Source organism: Pimephales promelas, chromosome 21 (genome assembly GCF_988280905.1).
Source record: "Pimephales promelas chromosome 21, fPimPro1.hap1.1, whole genome shotgun sequence".
NCBI lineage: Eukaryota > Metazoa > Chordata > Actinopteri > Cypriniformes > Leuciscidae > Pimephales > Pimephales promelas.
This window is the reverse complement of record NC_142789.1, coordinates 444,873-463,199: the sequence shown is the minus strand read 5'-3', so window position 1 is coordinate 463,199 and position 18,327 is coordinate 444,873. Positions and strand designations below refer to the sequence as shown.

Here is an 18,327-nt window from a genome sequence, read left to right as displayed (position 1 = left end):
TTCCATGGCAAAAATAGACCATAAATATATAGACCAAAATACTAAATTACAAAGAATAAATATTATAGAACAAAAATAAATTGCATTGGTTTTACTGGGATGGAGGAAATTTAATTTTTAGGTGTCCGGTCACTTTTGACCCGGGAGGATAACAAGTGTGACTCCGAAACGAAGAGCACCTGAGGGTTAATATGTGCTTTATAATTTATTTTTAATAAATGGCAATTATCCTTGTAATATGCATACTAATAAGCAACTAGTTAATAGTGAGAATTGGACCCTAAACTAAAGTGTTACTGGGTTTTTTTTTTGTACAGAAAAATAAAATATATTTCTGTCAGTCCTAATAAAGTACATTAGAAATGTTTTTTGGTTTTATTAAATATAGCAGGCACAATATTTTCTTCTGGTAGGTTTCTCTCCGATGTGTGTGACTGAAGCATTACAGGCCCGCTAAGAGGAGTGTGTGTGACCGTTAACAGCCTGTTGGTGTTGTTTGGTCTTGATGAAGGAATACATGCACTTGTCGCCTCCCATAAATCGATATGTTGCAACATTGGCGTCCCAGGGGAGCAACCTACAGAAAACACACACACAGAAGGATTAGTGCACGTGCTTGAGCTTTGTGTACACTCTCTCTCTCTCTCTTAATCCAAGCCTAAGCAAACTGGACTTCTCCAGGCTGTGTTTGGGACAGGGAGATGCTTACGCGCGTGAGATAGATGCGAGGTACATCACGCGGGGGATGCAGATCATCTTCTGGTCCGCCAGAATGGCCTTCATCGACTCCTGAACACAGTGTAGAGGATCCAGGGCTGGAATCAGACCTTGAAGTTCCTTCCTGTGAATGAGGACACACTAGAGATCGCTTGTGTTGATTGTGAACTCATCCTCATGCTGTTTCACTTCCCAAGCCGTTTTTAATGTTTTGAGGCGTGTTCGTACGGCTCATCTCCAGAGCGAGCGTATGGTGGTGATCTCTGGCCACATTAACGCACCATATTCAGACGTGAAGGTTTGGTGTTGTGCTTAGTTTTAAGTTAACTAATATTTTGAATTAGCTTTTATTTGTATATCGTCAGCTTTCTTTTTCGTTTCAGTTACATATTTTGTAATTGTGCTGTTTTTGTCTTCATTTTTGCCTTTTTAAATATTACTATTTTAGAACTTGAACAACATTGTTTTGGTTGAGCTTTAACATTATTATCCCTAAAACCGTATTCTGGACAAATGTGGGCAAAATAGTTTTGATTCATTTTTAAAAAAATACTTCCCTTGATCTGAGCGGTACAAGACTTGGCCACTTTTACTAAGTTTGCCTACTGAACACACAGATTTTTTTTGACTCAATTCTACAATGTTAAGCGGGTGAAAAAACCCTCCTTAATCTTGTATTTGGGTCAAAAATGGGCACCCATAGAAATGAATGCGAAAAACTGTAATTTAGAGCATTGTAAAATAAGGCAACATAAGACACCAGGTGACAGCAAAGTCACTTTATCTTTAGGGTTTAGCTCTAAGAACTTGTTGGAATGATATTTTAATGTAGTTCAAAAAATAAAACATAAACATAAGCATAATTTACATAGAAAATATGGTACTTTTTGAAGTAAATAAATTCAAAAATACCCCTAAAATAAAAAAAAACACACCATAAATGGATAGACAAAACTTTATCGAAGACTGTGATATAACATTTATAATAAATAAAAAGTCCTCTGTGCCCACATTTGTCCACAATTACAGGATTAAGGGTTATAAACTGAATATGGTTTGAGGGCTACATTGTTTTTCTTTGAGTTTTAGTGATTGATCTCTCACCTGATTTGGCATCCAGCAAACATGCCAGTGTTGACGATGTACGGGCAGATCAGGGAGGTCTTCACCCCGTCCAACCCGTCCTCTGATAACAAACTGTGAGTCAGAGATTCGTGGAAACCTACAGCTCCAAATTTACTTGCACAATAGTCCTAAAACAGGAGAGTTCGTCATTGAAGGGTTGCAGACACAACGGTTTTACGACCTGTATGTTTGTGTGACTGACCTCTACACCAGCAGTGCTGAACAGGCCGAGAGTGCTCGCGACAGTGACGATGTGTCCGTGGTTCTTGGCTTTCATCGATGGCAGAAAGGCTTTCGTCATCTGTCAAAGCAGCAAAACACGTTGATACACATTGATCACTTAACTCTACGTGGCATTGATTCAACAAGCATTCTTCAGAAATGTTGGCCCATATTGATAGGACAGCATCTTGCAGTTGATGGAGATTTGTGGGATGAAGCTCCCGTTCCACCACATCCCAAAGATGTGTCTTTATTTACCAAGTCTTTATGATATTCTGCTCTTTAGATATGACTTGGGTCCCTCCTTCAGTGGAAGAACATACTTACAGTACATTTAGTCACATTTCTTCAAAACCTAATAACAAACTTCTCTATGCAACATAGGTCATAGGTGTGTTCGAATGCCTCGGGAAGCATCTTTTCGTATTATTGAGCGTTTATATAATAACACTTAAAGCGGCTGTCATGATTGGTGACTTGATAATCTGGTGCATAATGTCCCGTTCCTCATTGTACATGTGATTTATGGTCATATGCACAATAAGCCATTTTTTTTAAACCTTTTAAATCAAGCAGATTACAGTCACTCCAGCTTTCGACTGCAATTCAATATTTCCTTAACGTTCACCAGCGTGGAAACATCGGATCATGATGCCCTCGCTCGTGCTCCCGGACCCGACTCCGCTGTACCAGTTCACTTGAAGATGACGGACAGCCCTTACAAACCAGAACTTCCATTAGAAAGACTCAATCAATTCTAGAAAGTTAAAATTCAAATATATTGATTTAAGTTCCAAATATTATTTTTATGTTGACATAGTAATGTTGGCCAACTTTATATTGTATTTTAAACTGTTTATGTTAATTGAGATAGAGAAAAAAACAAGTAATGTAGTAGTTAATTACTGAAAATCTGGCAGTGGATTTTAGTGTCCGACATGCTCTGCTAATGAATAAGTGTTGAAATGAAGTGTTATTTTATGTGTTAGGAACAGTGCTTGACATTTAAAGAGCTTCTGTTGACATTTCTGTGGTTACCATTGTTGTGCTGGAGAGTTTCTAGGCGGCTTCATAAACATTGCATTGATCAAATGAGAAATTATTGTGCTAATGTCATACAATACGACTTGTTCATTAAACGCCCCTGTATACGAGAAACAACAACGAGAGTTTCAACTGAAATACATCAGATGTAGTCCCATTAGTGTTGAAAAAAGGTCATTATTTACTTTGTTTGAAGCTTCAAAAAGTTTTTAAAAGATTTAAAAATAGTTTTAAAAAGTAAAACTAATCTATTTGAATTGAGCGGTTTAATAACATTTTAAACATATTTAATAGGCTTTTATTCACATATAAAAATCAGTTGTGGTAAATGGAAGCTCAAGAACCAATGACTACATTTACAAGCAGTCAATATTCGGGTTATGGTCGGGTTAGGGTCGCTATTCACGTTTCTGAAATATTCGGAATAACCCGTTCAAAATCCCGATGTAAACGGCTACGCACTGTTGGCGTGTGGACGTACTCAGACAACCTTATTCTTTTCTTTTTTTTCTTTTAAGTCCTATCAAATAGGACTTCATGAACATATTTGTTCACTTAGGCACTTAATGAACATAAACATGATAGTGGTGGTGTTCTCACCCAGAAGAGCGCGTGGCAGTTGACGAGAAGGGTCCTCTCCAGCAGTTCATCCGGGCACTCCAGCAGCCGGCGGCCCGCGACGACCCCCGCGTTGTTGACCAGGATGGTGACGTCGCCCACCTCCTCCCGCACGCGCCCCGCGGTCTGATAGATGCTCTCGCGCTGGGACAGGTCCACTGTGTACGCGTGCGCTTTGCGGCCAAGTGCCCTCACTAGGCTGGCCGTGTGCTCGTTGGCTTCAGTGTTGCAGTCCCACAGCACCAGCTCGGCCTCTTCTCTGGCGAACTCCAGCGCGAAGAGCCGCCCGAGGCCTCCGCCCGCGCCCGTGATCAGACACACCTCCCCGGACACGGACTTCAGACGCGGCCCGACTGCACAGCGGACCACCGCGTGGAGGATGCTGTAGGTCAGGTTCAAGAGCATCAACACTAGATCTATGATCACTATCATGGTTCCTTTTATCAAACAATGACATTCAGATGGACACAACCTCTCCCAGCAGCTCCTGGTCCTGTTGAGCTGATCCGAGTGACTTATGCTGTGGTTTATATAATCTCTGCTGGATTAAGAGCACCACCAACTCAGATCCTGCTCTGCTCTCGCTTCATATAACACACACATTGCTTGTTTGTTTGATTAATCCTTGTGCATCAATTAAAAAAAGTTACACATAGGTAAAAAGAGGACAAAAATGTCCATGTCATAAAAATGTGACGCTTTGGAGCACAGACTTAAGTTTGGTATCATTTTAAAGAAGACCCTTTGCAGATTATTGCTGAAGTGAAAAAATAATAATAAGTGAATCCAAAAAAAGTTATATAGGTATAAGTTTATGAAAATTATTTATAAAAAATATTTTATATAAAATATATATATTTTTTAAATCAGGTTGAACTCAAAACTGCAATAAAATCAAAGCCTTAAATCTAAATAGGTTGTGTTCCAAATTTGAGGATGATATCTCAAAAAATGAGCTTTCGGTAACAGTTTGTTTGGGCGTAGTAACATATTTTCCCCATTGGGTGGCAGCAAAACCCCACTGGAGCTCACAGTGATTGGATCTGAATTTGCAGTTTTTCTCTCTCAGTATTACAAACACACACACATATTTTTTATAACACACATACTAACCACACTCTGACATCCATACCAACACACCCACACAAATATTGTTGCATAATTTATCCAGTTGGCTCTATAATATGCCAAAGCAGAAAACAGGAATAAAGCGATGTTTGTTTTATAGGCCAAACTTAAAAAAATGTCACCATCTGATAAAAAAATAGTAAAAAATAAAACGTTGAAGCCTTGCCATCAGAATGAAAGCCTGTTAACAAAGATTGGATAATTTTATAGTTAACTGAACCGGGGATTAAAAATGGCAGTTTTAATGGGTTTCAATGGGGACATTTTTGTCCAAAAGGTGCTGAGAGGGAGTGTTTTTTGTACCGAATGCAAAAAATATATATTTTTTTGAAAATGACGGTGAAATAGTAAAATTCCAATAAAAATACACACCTGTGCCAAGTTTTTTGCAGTTAGCTTTAACACAGGCAAAGTGATAAAAAAAAAAAACTGAGAAGGACAAAAATGCCCATAAGGATGCACAAGGGTTAATTAAATTACCCCATTATTTACTCAACCTCACCACTCAGAAAATTCTGAATTTGTTGTTAAGACTTAAAATTGTAAAGCTTTGCAGATTTACGTAAATATCACTTTTTCTCTTTCTTTCACTAATAGCCATGTGACAAATTAAAAGTATTTTTAAAAAATTGAAAGGTGTATTGTCTCTCAGTGAATATGGGCTCATAACTGTTGAATGAATCAGTTTCTTGGATGTGGTTGTGAAACACACACACACACACACACACACTATGTGAAAGCAGTCTTGCAGCTGCTGGACTGTGTCGGGCCGGTCGGGTTATTTGCCTGTGGAGCTCAAACAGGGTCGGCTGGAAGTGCTTTCCTATGTGCACCCTGTGTGTGTGTGTGTGTGTGTGTGTGTGTGTGTGTGTGTGTGTGTTCTCATTGCTGCAGATCTATCCGTGTTTTCCACCATCTGGCGATGGACAGAGCTTCATGGAGATCTCACCAACTGAAGGAGCAGCTCCTGCAGGCCCTCGACGCGCAACACAACGTGAGTCGGACATGCGTCATTCATCCTTAATGAGCTGTATTTGTATGTTTATCTCATAATCAAGACTTTTTTATTTCTTTAATTCATTATTGGGTTTTTTGTCATTGAGACGAATGACAGTGTTGCCTTTTACCTGAGTAAATATTATAAGGGCTGTCAAACGATTAATCACATTAATCGCATCCAAAATAAAAGTTTGTGTTTACATAACATATGTGGGTGCACTGTGTATAATTATTTTGTAGGCTATATATATATAATACACACACATGCATGTATATTTAAGAAAAAAAATATTATTTATATATCAAATATTTATAATATAAATTATATATAAATCTGTATATACAGGAAAACATTTCTTAAATATATTCAAGCATGTGTGTGTATTTATATATATATAAAATAATTATACACAGAGCACCCACATATATTATGCAAACACAAACTTTTATTTTGAATGTGAAATTTGCGATTTGACAGCCCCAATTATAAGACTGACACTTCACATGTGTGCCATTAAAGGTTGGTCTTGTTTTAATTTGAAGTGAAGTGTTGTTGTTTTACAGGCTCCCTGGGGCCTTATATCGCAGATTTGTACAGCTATGAGAATGCAAGAATGTCACATTTGCATTTTGAACCCTAACTGAGATCTGAAAGTTTCACTTCTGCAGGTGCACATGCCAGAGTCAAACACACGAGGCTCAACAAGACAAAGGAAAAAAATGACTAATCATTAATCAAGGCAAGGCTTTTTTAATGAATAAAGAATATTATGACATTATCAATCCTTCTGTCAGCAGATTGTGAACATGAAGGCTTTATTGGAGGTGATATGCGGTCTGGAGAGTTACCCCATGACTAAAGAGGCTCTGCTGGTAAGAGACCGACTTACACTGAGTTCATCTGCACAACAGGTGTGTGTGTATGGTGTGTCACACTGAAAATAAGAGTTAAAGACTGAAATAACTCTAAGCAGATACTGGGCCTTCAGAAATGCATATAAAAAATATCATTTTATATTTCAAAGAAAAATAGCACAAGCTCACTTTTCAATGAAACATTTTTTTTTTTTTTTAAATCTATATGGAGTACAAATTAATACCAAATATATTGTGACAATTTGTGGTTGTCAGACAGAGGAACATGTGAAGAGTTCAGATGCAAAAGCCTCTAAGTGCCATTTGAAATTTTCTTCTAAAATTATCATTTTTAAGTTCAGTAATTTCGCTTAAATGGCAATGAAGATTACCTATTAATTGTCATTTAAGTGAAATTACTGAACTTAAATACACAAGCTTGTTAAAAATGGTCATCCTATAAGAAAATTTCAAATGGCACTTAGAGGCTTTAGGATCTGAACTCTTCATGTTCAGTTAATGTGATGAACTTCACCCGTGGTCATATCTTTTGGAATTTAAACAATAACGCATTTTATTACATTTTATTGTATTAATTTTTTTAATATACATAGACTATTGCTCAAAGGTTTGGTTTTTGAAAGTCTCTTACGCTCACCAAAGCAGCATTTATTTGGATTCAAAATACAGCAAAACTGTAATATTGTGAAATATTATTAAAATATGCATGAAATATATTTTAAAATGTAATTTATTCCTGTGATCAAAGCTGATGTTCAGCATCATTACTCCAGTCTTCAGTGTCACATGACCCTACAGAAATCACTCTAATATGAGGATCTGATGATCATTAACATTTATGATTATCAGTGTTGAAAACAGTAATATTTTTGTGGAAACCGTGATCATTTTTTTAATTCATCTTTGATGAATTTCCTAGAAACTTTAAAAGAACAGCATTTATTTTTTTTTAAAATGTAACTATGTTAAAGTAATTGATTCTTTACAGTGTCTTTGTTACACATATTAAATGTACAGTATAAAGAGTAAATTATTCATAATCACATGCAACTAACCCTCAACCAAACTCGAACTCTAACTCTATACATGTTAATTAATCAGTATATATAGGGATAGTTCATCTAATTAAAAATTTGACATCATTTACTCAAGTTGTTCTAAAGCTGTAAAAAGGATTGTTCTTCTGAACACAAAGGAAGATATTTTGAAGAATGTTAGGAAATTAGGAAATGAGTTTTGCACAGGTGCTACACATCACAAAACTCACATTGACTCTCACCAAACAATAGATGTTTGTTGCCGGGCAACCATTGACTTCCATATGTTTCTCCATAGGGTGAATTTAGGGCGATTGGGACACTTTATACATCGAGATGACTTGGAAAAAGTGTCCAAATCACCCTGAATTCACCTGGAATAAGGGAACAAGGACACTTCAAAATGAAAGTGTAACACAGACTATATGATGATGATGATGATGTGTGTGAAATTGTTTTATTCCAGGAAACCCGGCTTGGAAAGTTGATCAACGATGTGAGAAAGAGAAGCACAGACGAAGATCTTGTTAAACGTTTAAAACATCTTGTACGAAGTTGGCAGAAGTTGGTTGGAGTGGATGAAGTCCCGGAGAAAGGGCTCTCAGGCCTCGTGGGTGAACGTGTTCCTGGATCAGCTCAGACGCTCTCGGGAACTCACAGCAATCACCCGAGCCAGAGGGATGAGGCGTCTCGGGGTTCAGGACCAGGAGACACCATCAAATATACAAACAACTTTAGGAAGAGTAAAATACCCGTCCGTGCCATCAAACCGCATTCCTCGTCCATCAAGCGTTTACAACAATTCACGAGCTTGAGGCCGTCGCTGTCCAATCAGCATTCCCAGGACCAGCACATGCCCCGAAGCCACGCCCCCTCGGCCCGTCACCGTGACGCAGGGCGTCTGACGGAGCCGGCTCAGCCCAGCCGCTTTACTGATACTGTACCTTTAAATGCCTCCATCCACGACCCACTCACCCTGAGGCCCGCGGCGCTGACGGTGACAGACACACAGAATCATACACACCCAACGTATGACCCTCCACCAATCACACCCGTATCGAGCAAACCATCTGAAGGTCAGAGGTCAACTCTGAGAATGAGTGAAATCCACGGCAGTGCACATCTGAAGCAGAGCCTCAGTTTGCTCCAACACACACACCGGAGAGAGAAACTCAAGCTGACCAAAAGACAGGCGTTCATCCCAGACGTGCCGGTCACAGAGCTGCCCGGGGTCAGCCGAGAGGTCAGCGGCCGAGACCTGCTCAGGATACGCCGGCTGCGATGGCACGGTGTGAACGGCTGTTATGATAATAGAAATAACTGGTACGACTGGACTCAGTCCATAACCCTGGACCCGTACGGGAATGGGAGGAAACTTCAGATCATGCCTTACGTTGTCATCGATTACAGGCGCTGAGTCTTTAAAGGACGTTTCTTAAATCTCAATATTTTAGATTTGTGTTTTCTCTAGCCTTTATGATCCATTGGTGTGCAAAAAAAATGCACTTTTTCTAGTGCATTATTTATTTCCTTTTAAAATAATTTGATAAATTCAAGACATAATTGTATTCTATAAATCCTATTTAGTTTGAATTCATTTTTAGTACATTTAAATAATACACATTATTTTATGCTTTGCTGACCAAATTGTCAGGTGGCCCAATGTCCGAACAAATGAACAGACTTAGAACAATATATAAAATAGTGTCTTAATAATAAAAAGATAAAGACTACAGCATCATTTTAGGTTTGAAACCTTTCAAATGAACAAATGTAATAAATATTTTAAAGCTGTTGAGATAACTGAAAAGCTTTGAGTGTCAGGGCACAGGTGCAAACATGGCTCTTTTATTATGAATTTGTTACGGTAATAACAGTAAACATGATAATGCATCATCCAGAGGAGCCCGACTGATCCTGAAAGTTTGAAGGTTTGTAGATCTCTAAAACTGCTCATTTCCTGTAAAACTGCTCATTTCCGGTATGGTGGTGGTGTTTCATGTCAGGTGTCCAACTGCAGTTTATTCAGGTGTGCAGTCTGACATAAAAACAGCCAAAAAAATAATTTAGAAACACTCTATTTGAAAAAAAAAAAAAAAGAACACTCTATTTAACAACTGAAACTTGTTAAAACATAATTGTCTATGAGTCAAAAATTATTGGAAGCTTGTTTCCGCCACTTAATGAAAAATAAAAAAGGTAATTTCTACTTTTTTTTCTCACAATTCTGACTTTATTTCTCAAAATTGCGTGATATAAAGTCGCAATTGCATGTTGTAAAGTCAGAATTGTGAGATATAAACTATTCTGCGAGTTTATATCTCACTATTCTGAGAAAAGATGTCAGAATTTCGAGATATAAACTCGCAATTATGTGTTATGAAGTCAGAACTTCGACATTATAAACTCGCAATTGTGAGAAAAAAGTCAGAATTGTGAGATAAAAAGTTTGAAAAGATAAAAAAAAAAATTATTTATTAATGACCTATATACTGATACTGTGAAACCTCTGTCCTGGCTTTTAACAAATGTATGCATTTTGTATTCCTGCTTCGTCCGAAACGATAGAGTATTGTTTTCAGTGTTGGAGGCAGACAGAATGACACTGCAGTTCCTCAGTTTCTCCTGTAGAGGGCAGAGTTTACCTACAGTTTTCAACCATATCCAAGGAAAACTATTTTGTACAGTGGTTTCCTCTTATAATAACTTTTTTAAATATCATAACAACCCGTAGTACGTTTTATACGACTTTTTGTACTGCGCTTCTCTGCAACCGATGACTTGCACAGACCTAAATCTTTCTATGACGTCTTAAATAATTATTTACAACGCGTTTGCCTTGGTTGTATGCATTTTTTTGTATTCAATAAATAAATAAATAGTATGCGAACGTTAGCCCTTAAGGACCTGTGGTGGTGATGGGAAAAATATAACTCTGGCACACCTTCAGACAGTGATTTTTTGTGTAGTGAAATACAAGGCAACTACTAGTTTTACTGTTGCGTTACAATATTCAAATGAACGGTAACTCTTCGTTTAAATAATAGTATATTTGCGAAAGCCTCCGAGCAGAAGTAAAAGTTGGTAATACGCAGACTGGTTTAATAAAATCCGCGATCCAAGCTTTATATATGTGATGCCGTGGCATGCCGTTTACACTTGTTTGCACTTTATTGAGCAGCACATTATGTGAATAGTTGATTTGCGGAATGTCTTCCCTGTGGTAATCAGTGCACACCTCTAGAACAACTCCAGGTTACCATGGTGAATTTTCGTGGGGGCGTGCCTTTAGCGCGCTCACGTGACTCCTCCGCCGGCGATTCCTCCAGAGTAGACGACGTCGCGTCGTGGCTTCGCTGAAAGATGGCCGCGGTGGAGCAGCGCCCGCCCGTGCGGGAGGGAATGCGGATCGCGGTGCTGTGTCTGTGCTGGTACACCGTCAGCTCGGGCGGCAACGTGATCAATAAAATCATCCTCAACGGCTTCCCTTATCCGGTCACGGTCTCTCTTTTCCACATCCTCTCCATCATCGTGTTTCTCCCGCCGCTGTTGCGAGCCTGGAGCGTCCCGCGAGCGGAGGTGCCGGCCCTCTACTACCGCTGGTACATCCTGCCGCTCGCCTTCGGGAAATACTTCGCCTCCGTATCGGCCCATTTCAGCATATGGAAGGTTCCGGTGTCGTATGCGCACACTGGTGAGTAACTTAACGTTAACTTAACGGGGGGCTTTCGGTTATTCATATCGGCTTTGTGTAACTAACAGGCCTTATTATATTAAAGTCAATCAAAGTGAACATAACTAGCCAACATGATCGGATGTGTCGATTTTGATCGGTTCGTTTAAATCAACGTGCGTTATTCCTGTTTAACCCTTAACCACAGCTGGGAATATAACAGTCTGCGTCCCCCCGCCATTTAAACGCCCACTTTCATCCAAACATAAACAAATTGGTATAGTGATTTAATGACTCGTCGGTAATTGCTTTACAATCGAGCTTTGATAACATTACACTACACTTTACTAAAGTATTGTTAGACTACGTCACTTCCGCACGCTGAATACACACTGCCACATCACCCACCTGCGTGGCTGTTAGTGTGCACACTAGTGAGGGAAGCCTCAGCTCCTTGTGTTTATGTACGACACAAGTGACGTTCTCATCAAACCTGCTGTAGGAATCAAGTGATATTGAATTTTAGTGCAGAAACTTGTAAATATATACACCTCCATGACGTGTCCCTCCCTGTTTCTCTAAAGCATTTTAAAAGCATAACAAGAAAAAAATAGACTTAGTCAAATTGATATAGAGAGAGTACATTTGCCAAGCCATCAAAAATCTAGTTTGTCTACTGATATGCTTAAATGTTTAAAAAGAAAATTCACAAGGCTGCAACTTGTTTTAAATCAGGAAGCAGGCATTAGGCTCGTCATATTGCTTCTAGGTTATTAATAAATCCGTGCTGATGTAATCTGCAGATTGTTTAGTCTAGTCAGCTTTTCTATTGGAAAATCATTTGGTCTCACTTTAGTTTAGGCTCCTGTTAACTAACTATTAATTACAGCGTGTGCCTTAAAGAGATTCCTGAGAAACGCTGTTGAAAGTGGATTGGACGAGCAGAGCACCACAGCAAGCCAATCAGCAGTGAGGTGTACTAATTAGGGGGAGGAGCTTGAGTTTTGTAGTTTGGGGGCGGAGCTATAGAGGTGGGTTATGGGATGAAGGTAACCCTAACCCACACGCGCAAGCACAATTATCCATGAACTCGGCAAATGTTGCAGCTTTCTTTTACTATACACATACACAACCAAACGCTGTTCAACCTGCATGCGCAAAATTCAAAAATGAGTACAAATAAGAGACATTTTTGTGAAATTAAACATCGTCTTTTTAACAGGCTCTAAGGAAAATGCCCTAAACGTGAAACTTTTACAAGTGTGTACAGTTTTCCTCCCATAGAGCCTATTATAAAGAAAAGGCTGAACGTTAATGCAGCAAGACGGTGTTATTTAACCTCACCTTAATGAACATGCATCGCATTATTGCACGTTAACTGTTTTATAATGGTTTTCTATGGGAGTGGTTCTATATGTGTTGTTTATAATCTGTTTGCCTCCACAAAGTATGCTTTATTAATAATGTGGGCCTATATTGTGTACAATATCACTTTAAGACAAGCATGTTATCACTCAAAGGAGGTGTTTGGGAAAATGAATTGTCGAACGAATCATTTGGAAGTCGTTGAGCAAATCGGGTAAAAATAAATGCATATTATAAAGACAAATAAAGTGTTTTTGGGAACTCCTAAAACAAAAATAGGAAAATTTTAAATGCTATGATAAGGGGCTCTTTAAGTTTAAGTATTGTAGGATTAAGTGATGTAGAATACGGCATTAATATGTGCTTTATAATTTCTAAAAAAAACAGCCAATATCCTGGTAATATGCATGCTAATACGCAACTAGTTAATTCCGTCTGCAGAGACAACTGATGGATTTGAGTTTGCCCGGGAGAGTGTGTGTGTGTGTGATGATCTTCTTTCCGTTCTCCACTTGCAGTGAAGGCCACCATGCCCATCTGGGTGGTTCTGCTGTCACGGATCATCATGAAAGAGAAGCAAACCACAAAGGTCCGTCTTCCATGATTTCTAATTTCGTTTTAATAGTCACTGATTGTGTTTTAGTCGTTTGACACTGAAGTTTGTATCATTATTTGCAGGTGTACGTGTCTCTGATACCCATCATCGGAGGCGTCCTGTTGGCCACGGCCACTGAGCTGTCCTTCGACGTCTCGGGGTTGGTCAGCGCTCTGGCCGCCACGCTCTGCTTCTCGCTACAGAACATATTCTCCAAGAAGGTTCCTATTTCTATTGGGCGACGTATTAAAGTTCGAGCAGTTCTGGGATCAGCTCCTGTATGAATGATGTCTGTGGTTGTTTTAGGTCTTGCGTGACACAAGGATTCACCACCTTCATTTACTGAACATGCTGGGATTCAATGCGCTGTTGTACATGCTGCCCACATGGATCCTGGTGGACCTCTCCTCTTTCCTGATGGAAGGAGACCTGGTAAATATGATTATCAATAGGAAATAATAGTGTTCATGTGGAAACCTGTCCAGTTCATATCTGTCCCAAAATCAAAAGAAAATAACATTTTACACACTGTTTTTGTCATTGTCCTTCTAACACATTTTACAATGGGTTTTGTTCGAACATCATGATTTTAACGAAATAATGTTAAATTCAATAAAACAAATGGTTCTTTACATGTTTTTAATGAAATATGGAAATTTTATCATTACATTAAACAGTTAAAACTTAAATTACAATAAACTGAGTTGAATTTTAGCTGCAGTTCCTGTGATGGCAAGGCTGGCCTTTTCCAGCATCATTACTCCAGTCTTCTGTTTTTACTCTCTTCAAAATAAGCCATGACTTTTTAAACTTTTAATAAAATAATAAGTTTTAAAAGATTCAACTCAGTTTATTTTAATTTTGATCAGTAAATCAAATATACTGTACTATATATTTTGTATTTTATATAAAATATATATTTTACAAAATATTTTGTACTCTAAAATTTCTGTAAAATCAAAGCCATAAATCTTATCGAGTTATGTTCCAAATTTGAAGTTGATATCACAAAAATTGAAGTTCCTATGAGATTTTGTTTAGGCGTAGTACTAAAAATAGCCACCGGGTGCCATTGAATTTAGTTGTATACTTTCTGCCTTAACAAATTAATACATTTCTGTCCAAATATCAATTCTGTCACAAAATTTGGAACCTTGAGACTCTGACCTTTCTGACAATATCAGTTTTGGCTAGATAAGAAAAGGTTTTGATCATAAATTATGAAATATAATGATGCCCAAAAGGGGAGGAGCCTGCTAAAATAAGTACCGTTTCTATGGTAACGCAACGTTCAATTATAAAACAATTTTAACACGATGAATTCTGGGTTTATAAGCTTTAGAATGATGCCTAATTTATGATAACTACTAAAATATGTGATATAATAAAAAATAATATTATATTTTGGAGGATAATAAATATAAATATTATAATTTTTAGAGGATAATATTATACTTTTATTTTTTATTGAAAAATACTAGATATGTTTTATTATGAACTTTTAGCATAAAAACAGAAGTTTCAATGATTAAAAGTGGGTGCATCGACTTTTTGTGACGAAGGTCAAAACTGCAGATTTTTTTGAGGTGCACTCTTGTCATAAATTCATCAATTACTCTTCCTACATAATTTTTTAACACAAAACAGGGGTAGAATATCTATTTAGAAGTCTTAGACCTTTCCAACGATATATAATTTGTCATAATTAGATTAGGATTTAATAGAAATATAGAGAACCAGGACGTCCCGGTACCAGGACGGTGACGGTTAAGGGGTTAAACAATGGAGTCCTGGTGTCCACTACAGAGGTCATAGCATAACATAGGAATAAAATATCTTTTTTGTTTTTCATTTGTTTCTCTTAATAATGTAAAAAATCAACAACCTTATTTTGGGGATGGATTCCGGGAAATCGCCCTTATTTTCAATGTTGACAGCTATGCACTCGACCATCAAAACCCTGTAGCGTCGGGTCATGTGATTCTCTGTTCTCCTCTACAGTCGGATATTTCCAACGGGACCGGAACCGTCGTGCTGCTCCTCATCAGTGGGATCTGCAACTTTGCACAGAACATGATCGCTTTCAGCGTTCTGAACCTGGTCAGCCCGCTCAGTTACGCCGTAGCCAACGCGACCAAGAGGATCATGGTCATCAGTATATCCCTGCTGATGCTCAGGAACCCCGTCAGCACCACCAACATCATCGGCATGATGACGGCGATACTCGGTGTCTTCCTGTATAATAAGGTAATGTCCTCTACACCAGTGTTTCCCAACCCTGTTCCTGGCGGCACACCAACACTGCACGTATTCTTTGTCTCCCTTATCAAACACACCTGATTCAACCCATCAGCTCATAATCAGGTGGGTTAATGAGCTGATGGGTTGAATCGGGTGTGTTTGATTAGGGAGACAACGAAAACACGCAGTGTTGGTGTGCCGCCAGGAACAGGGTTGGGAAACACTGCTCTACACGGATGATGTGTAATTATATACAAATGACGTATAATATCGTTTTCCTCACCAGGCGAAGTACGACTCCACCCGGGCCAAAAAGACGCCGCTGCCGGTGTCCACACAGGACCTGGTGTCGTTCGACAAGCCGCTGTCCAACGGGTCCGGGCCCTTCACGCACAGCTCAGACTTCCAGCACGGCCGGAGCACCGTTCTCACCGACCACTTCCAGTACAGCCGGCAGGCCTACACGAGCGGACACAGCGCCGGCCAGTACGTGGTGTAGGACTCGCACAGGGACTGTCCAAACGACTGGAGGACGAATGTTTTCTCCAATCCTACTGCTTTTGTCTTTCTTTTATTTATTTGGGTTGTCACGTTTATTTTATGAGGAGATTCTCAGTGGTATGTGTAGATCATAGGAAGGTGCTGGGAATTATTTCTATTATTATTATTTTTGCACAGGATGCATTTCTGAATGTAGCGTCTTCATCGCCATCATGTTCCTGCGAGCGAAGGACAGACGGACACGTCAGGGGATTCGTTCGTGCTCGGATTTTGAGTTTTATTTGTAAATATTTTATTTATTTTTATAGGTTGACCATATCATGGAAAACTCCCCTTTGAATGTGTAATATCTGTGAAGGATTATTTTTGTTTCTGTGTTTAAATCATACAAAGATCACTTGAATCATGATGTACATTCATTCATATGCATGATTATTATTTTTTTGTACTGACGGGACGTCTTCGATACAATGGCCCGAACTCATGGGTCAGGATAATACATTTTGAATAGGAAGGTTCATAAAACAACTTTTTGTTGTTTGTTAGAAGTTTAATTTGTTTCAAATCTCAGTTCCTCATAAGAAGTCAGGACAGTTTGTAAACACTGCTGAAGTTAGGGTTAAAAGCTGCTTTCTGGCCCTTTAAGAGAGTAAATCTGGTGATAGAGTACTACACCTTTATTAGTAGCTGAAAGCGTTCATAAACTCGCCAGAATATTTCTAAAAGTTTGCTGACCCGTTATCGTTTTTGTTACACCAATTTTAGCAATATGTGTGAGCTAGCTGTTTTATTCCTCCATTTCTACGCTGTCTTGCTGCTGGAAAGTTAGACACGTTCTTGCATAACTGCGATGAGAAAGGAGCTTGCGGAGAATATATCTTTTAAGTGTTGTATATTTTAAAAGGCGTCATGAAGGTTCAGGTGACGTCTCATTCATTGGTTCTGTAACTTCAGGCTGTGGGTGTGGCCTCTTTTTTATTGGTCCACACCTTTTGCCCTTTCATTGTGACATCACTGGAGGTGTCCAAATGCTATAAGGTGATTGGTTGTAAGTGTACAAGATGACACAACACAAGATGCGAGTTAGCACTGGACTCTCAATGTCTCAAACTGAGATTTTAAAGGACTTTTTTGATTTTTGTCTTGTATTATACAGTAAATAATAGTCAACTGAGCCTAAACCTTTGGGATATTCAGCTCAACAGAACCCATTTCTCAGTGGCTTCACCTTCCCATTCAGAATATAATGCACTACTGTCGTATTTGATACGTTTCAGTCGGCTTCAGAAGATCTGAGCTCTTTCCCTGGAGATTCATGTGTGTCGCTATAATCGGACAGTCATGTTGAGTCACATTTTAATGTTTGTTTGTGTGTTTTTTTTTTATGGTGAGGAAACACACTTTCTGTGTCGATAGTTTTGCCTTCAGCCAGTGTTTATATGATTTGATTTTAAGATGCCTTGGTACGGTTAATGTTGCGTTTTTGTTTCTTGAAAACTTAAAGGTTATAAGATGAATTATTTTTAAATGTGAAAATAAAGATTAATTGATAAAGTGTTGCTGTCATGTTTGTTCAGTGCTTTGTAAAGTAGGATCTTGAAACTGTTTGCTACTAAGTCGATACACGCGTGTGTTTGACCGTGTGAACGCCACTGGAGGCAGAAAACTACAAACACTAAAATAGCATTTTCCATTTTGTTTGTAGTAGATGGCTTATTAGCTACACTGTTTACTATATCATACAAAAAATACATATTCTGGGGTTTGAGTTAGCGTTCCCAAATGTAATTCTCATGTTCAAAAAAAAAAAAAAAACATGAAACAAATTAAATAATTATTTTGATAGCATTATTTTAGTAGTTGTGTTTGCAATGTTTTTTTGTTTTGTTTTTTTCTCGAGGTTTCTGAGGTTATTGTGTGTTATTATCACATTCATATTTATGTCTCGGGAGCAGCCAAATCCTTCCGTAATATTAATATATATATATATATATATATATATCAGTATTTTTGTTAGGTTTAAAATAATAAGATTGTGTTGATAAACCCACTCTTGGATGATTCCCCCAAATTACCGACAGGGGGAGACAGAGCTCAATCTCGTCAGGAGTCAACACACACTGCGTCAGGATTCCTTCAATTCAATCAAATCGATGCTAATCAAAGGTAATATTTTTTCCCCTTCA

At 38.4% G+C, this 18,327-nt stretch overlaps 3 protein-coding genes across 4 annotated transcripts; 2 read left to right on the top strand and 1 right to left on the bottom strand.

Annotated features, from left to right (window-relative positions):
* Window positions 1–392: 392 nt before the first annotated feature.
* LOC120467734 (retinol dehydrogenase 10) lies at window positions 393–4,231 on the bottom strand. Its single transcript, XM_039656195.2, has 5 exons — window positions 3,709–4,231; window positions 2,045–2,143; window positions 1,822–1,970; window positions 710–841; window positions 393–577 (listed from the first exon to the last, which is right to left on the bottom strand). Exons 1-5 carry the CDS (start codon window positions 4,156–4,158, stop codon window positions 454–456), a joined length of 954 nt encoding a protein of 317 aa, XP_039512129.2. The 5' UTR covers window positions 4,159–4,231; the 3' UTR covers window positions 393–453.
* On the top strand, window positions 4,223–9,840 carry LOC120467753 (mediator of RNA polymerase II transcription subunit 26). 2 transcript variants are annotated; one of them, XM_039656226.2, is made up of 3 exons: window positions 4,223–5,848; window positions 6,652–6,726; window positions 8,233–9,840. In XM_039656226.2, exons 1-3 carry the CDS (start codon window positions 5,531–5,533, stop codon window positions 9,181–9,183), a joined length of 1,344 nt encoding a protein of 447 aa, XP_039512160.2. In that variant the 5' UTR covers window positions 4,223–5,530; the 3' UTR covers window positions 9,184–9,840. The 2 variants fall into 2 exon arrangements, with proteins under 2 accessions (XP_039512160.2, XP_039512159.2); XM_039656225.2 differs by having other exon boundaries at window positions 6,649–6,726.
* Window positions 9,841–11,073: 1,233 nt separating this feature from the next.
* Window positions 11,074–17,696, top strand: slc35e1 (solute carrier family 35 member E1). The gene is made up of 6 exons (XM_039656227.2): window positions 11,074–11,460; window positions 13,323–13,393; window positions 13,483–13,620; window positions 13,706–13,831; window positions 15,401–15,646; window positions 15,927–17,696. The coding sequence occupies exons 1-6, from the start codon at window positions 11,130–11,132 to the stop codon at window positions 16,137–16,139; spliced, it is 1,125 nt and encodes a 374-aa protein (XP_039512161.2). The 5' UTR covers window positions 11,074–11,129; the 3' UTR covers window positions 16,140–17,696.
* The last annotated feature ends 631 nt before the right edge of the window (window positions 17,697–18,327 follow it).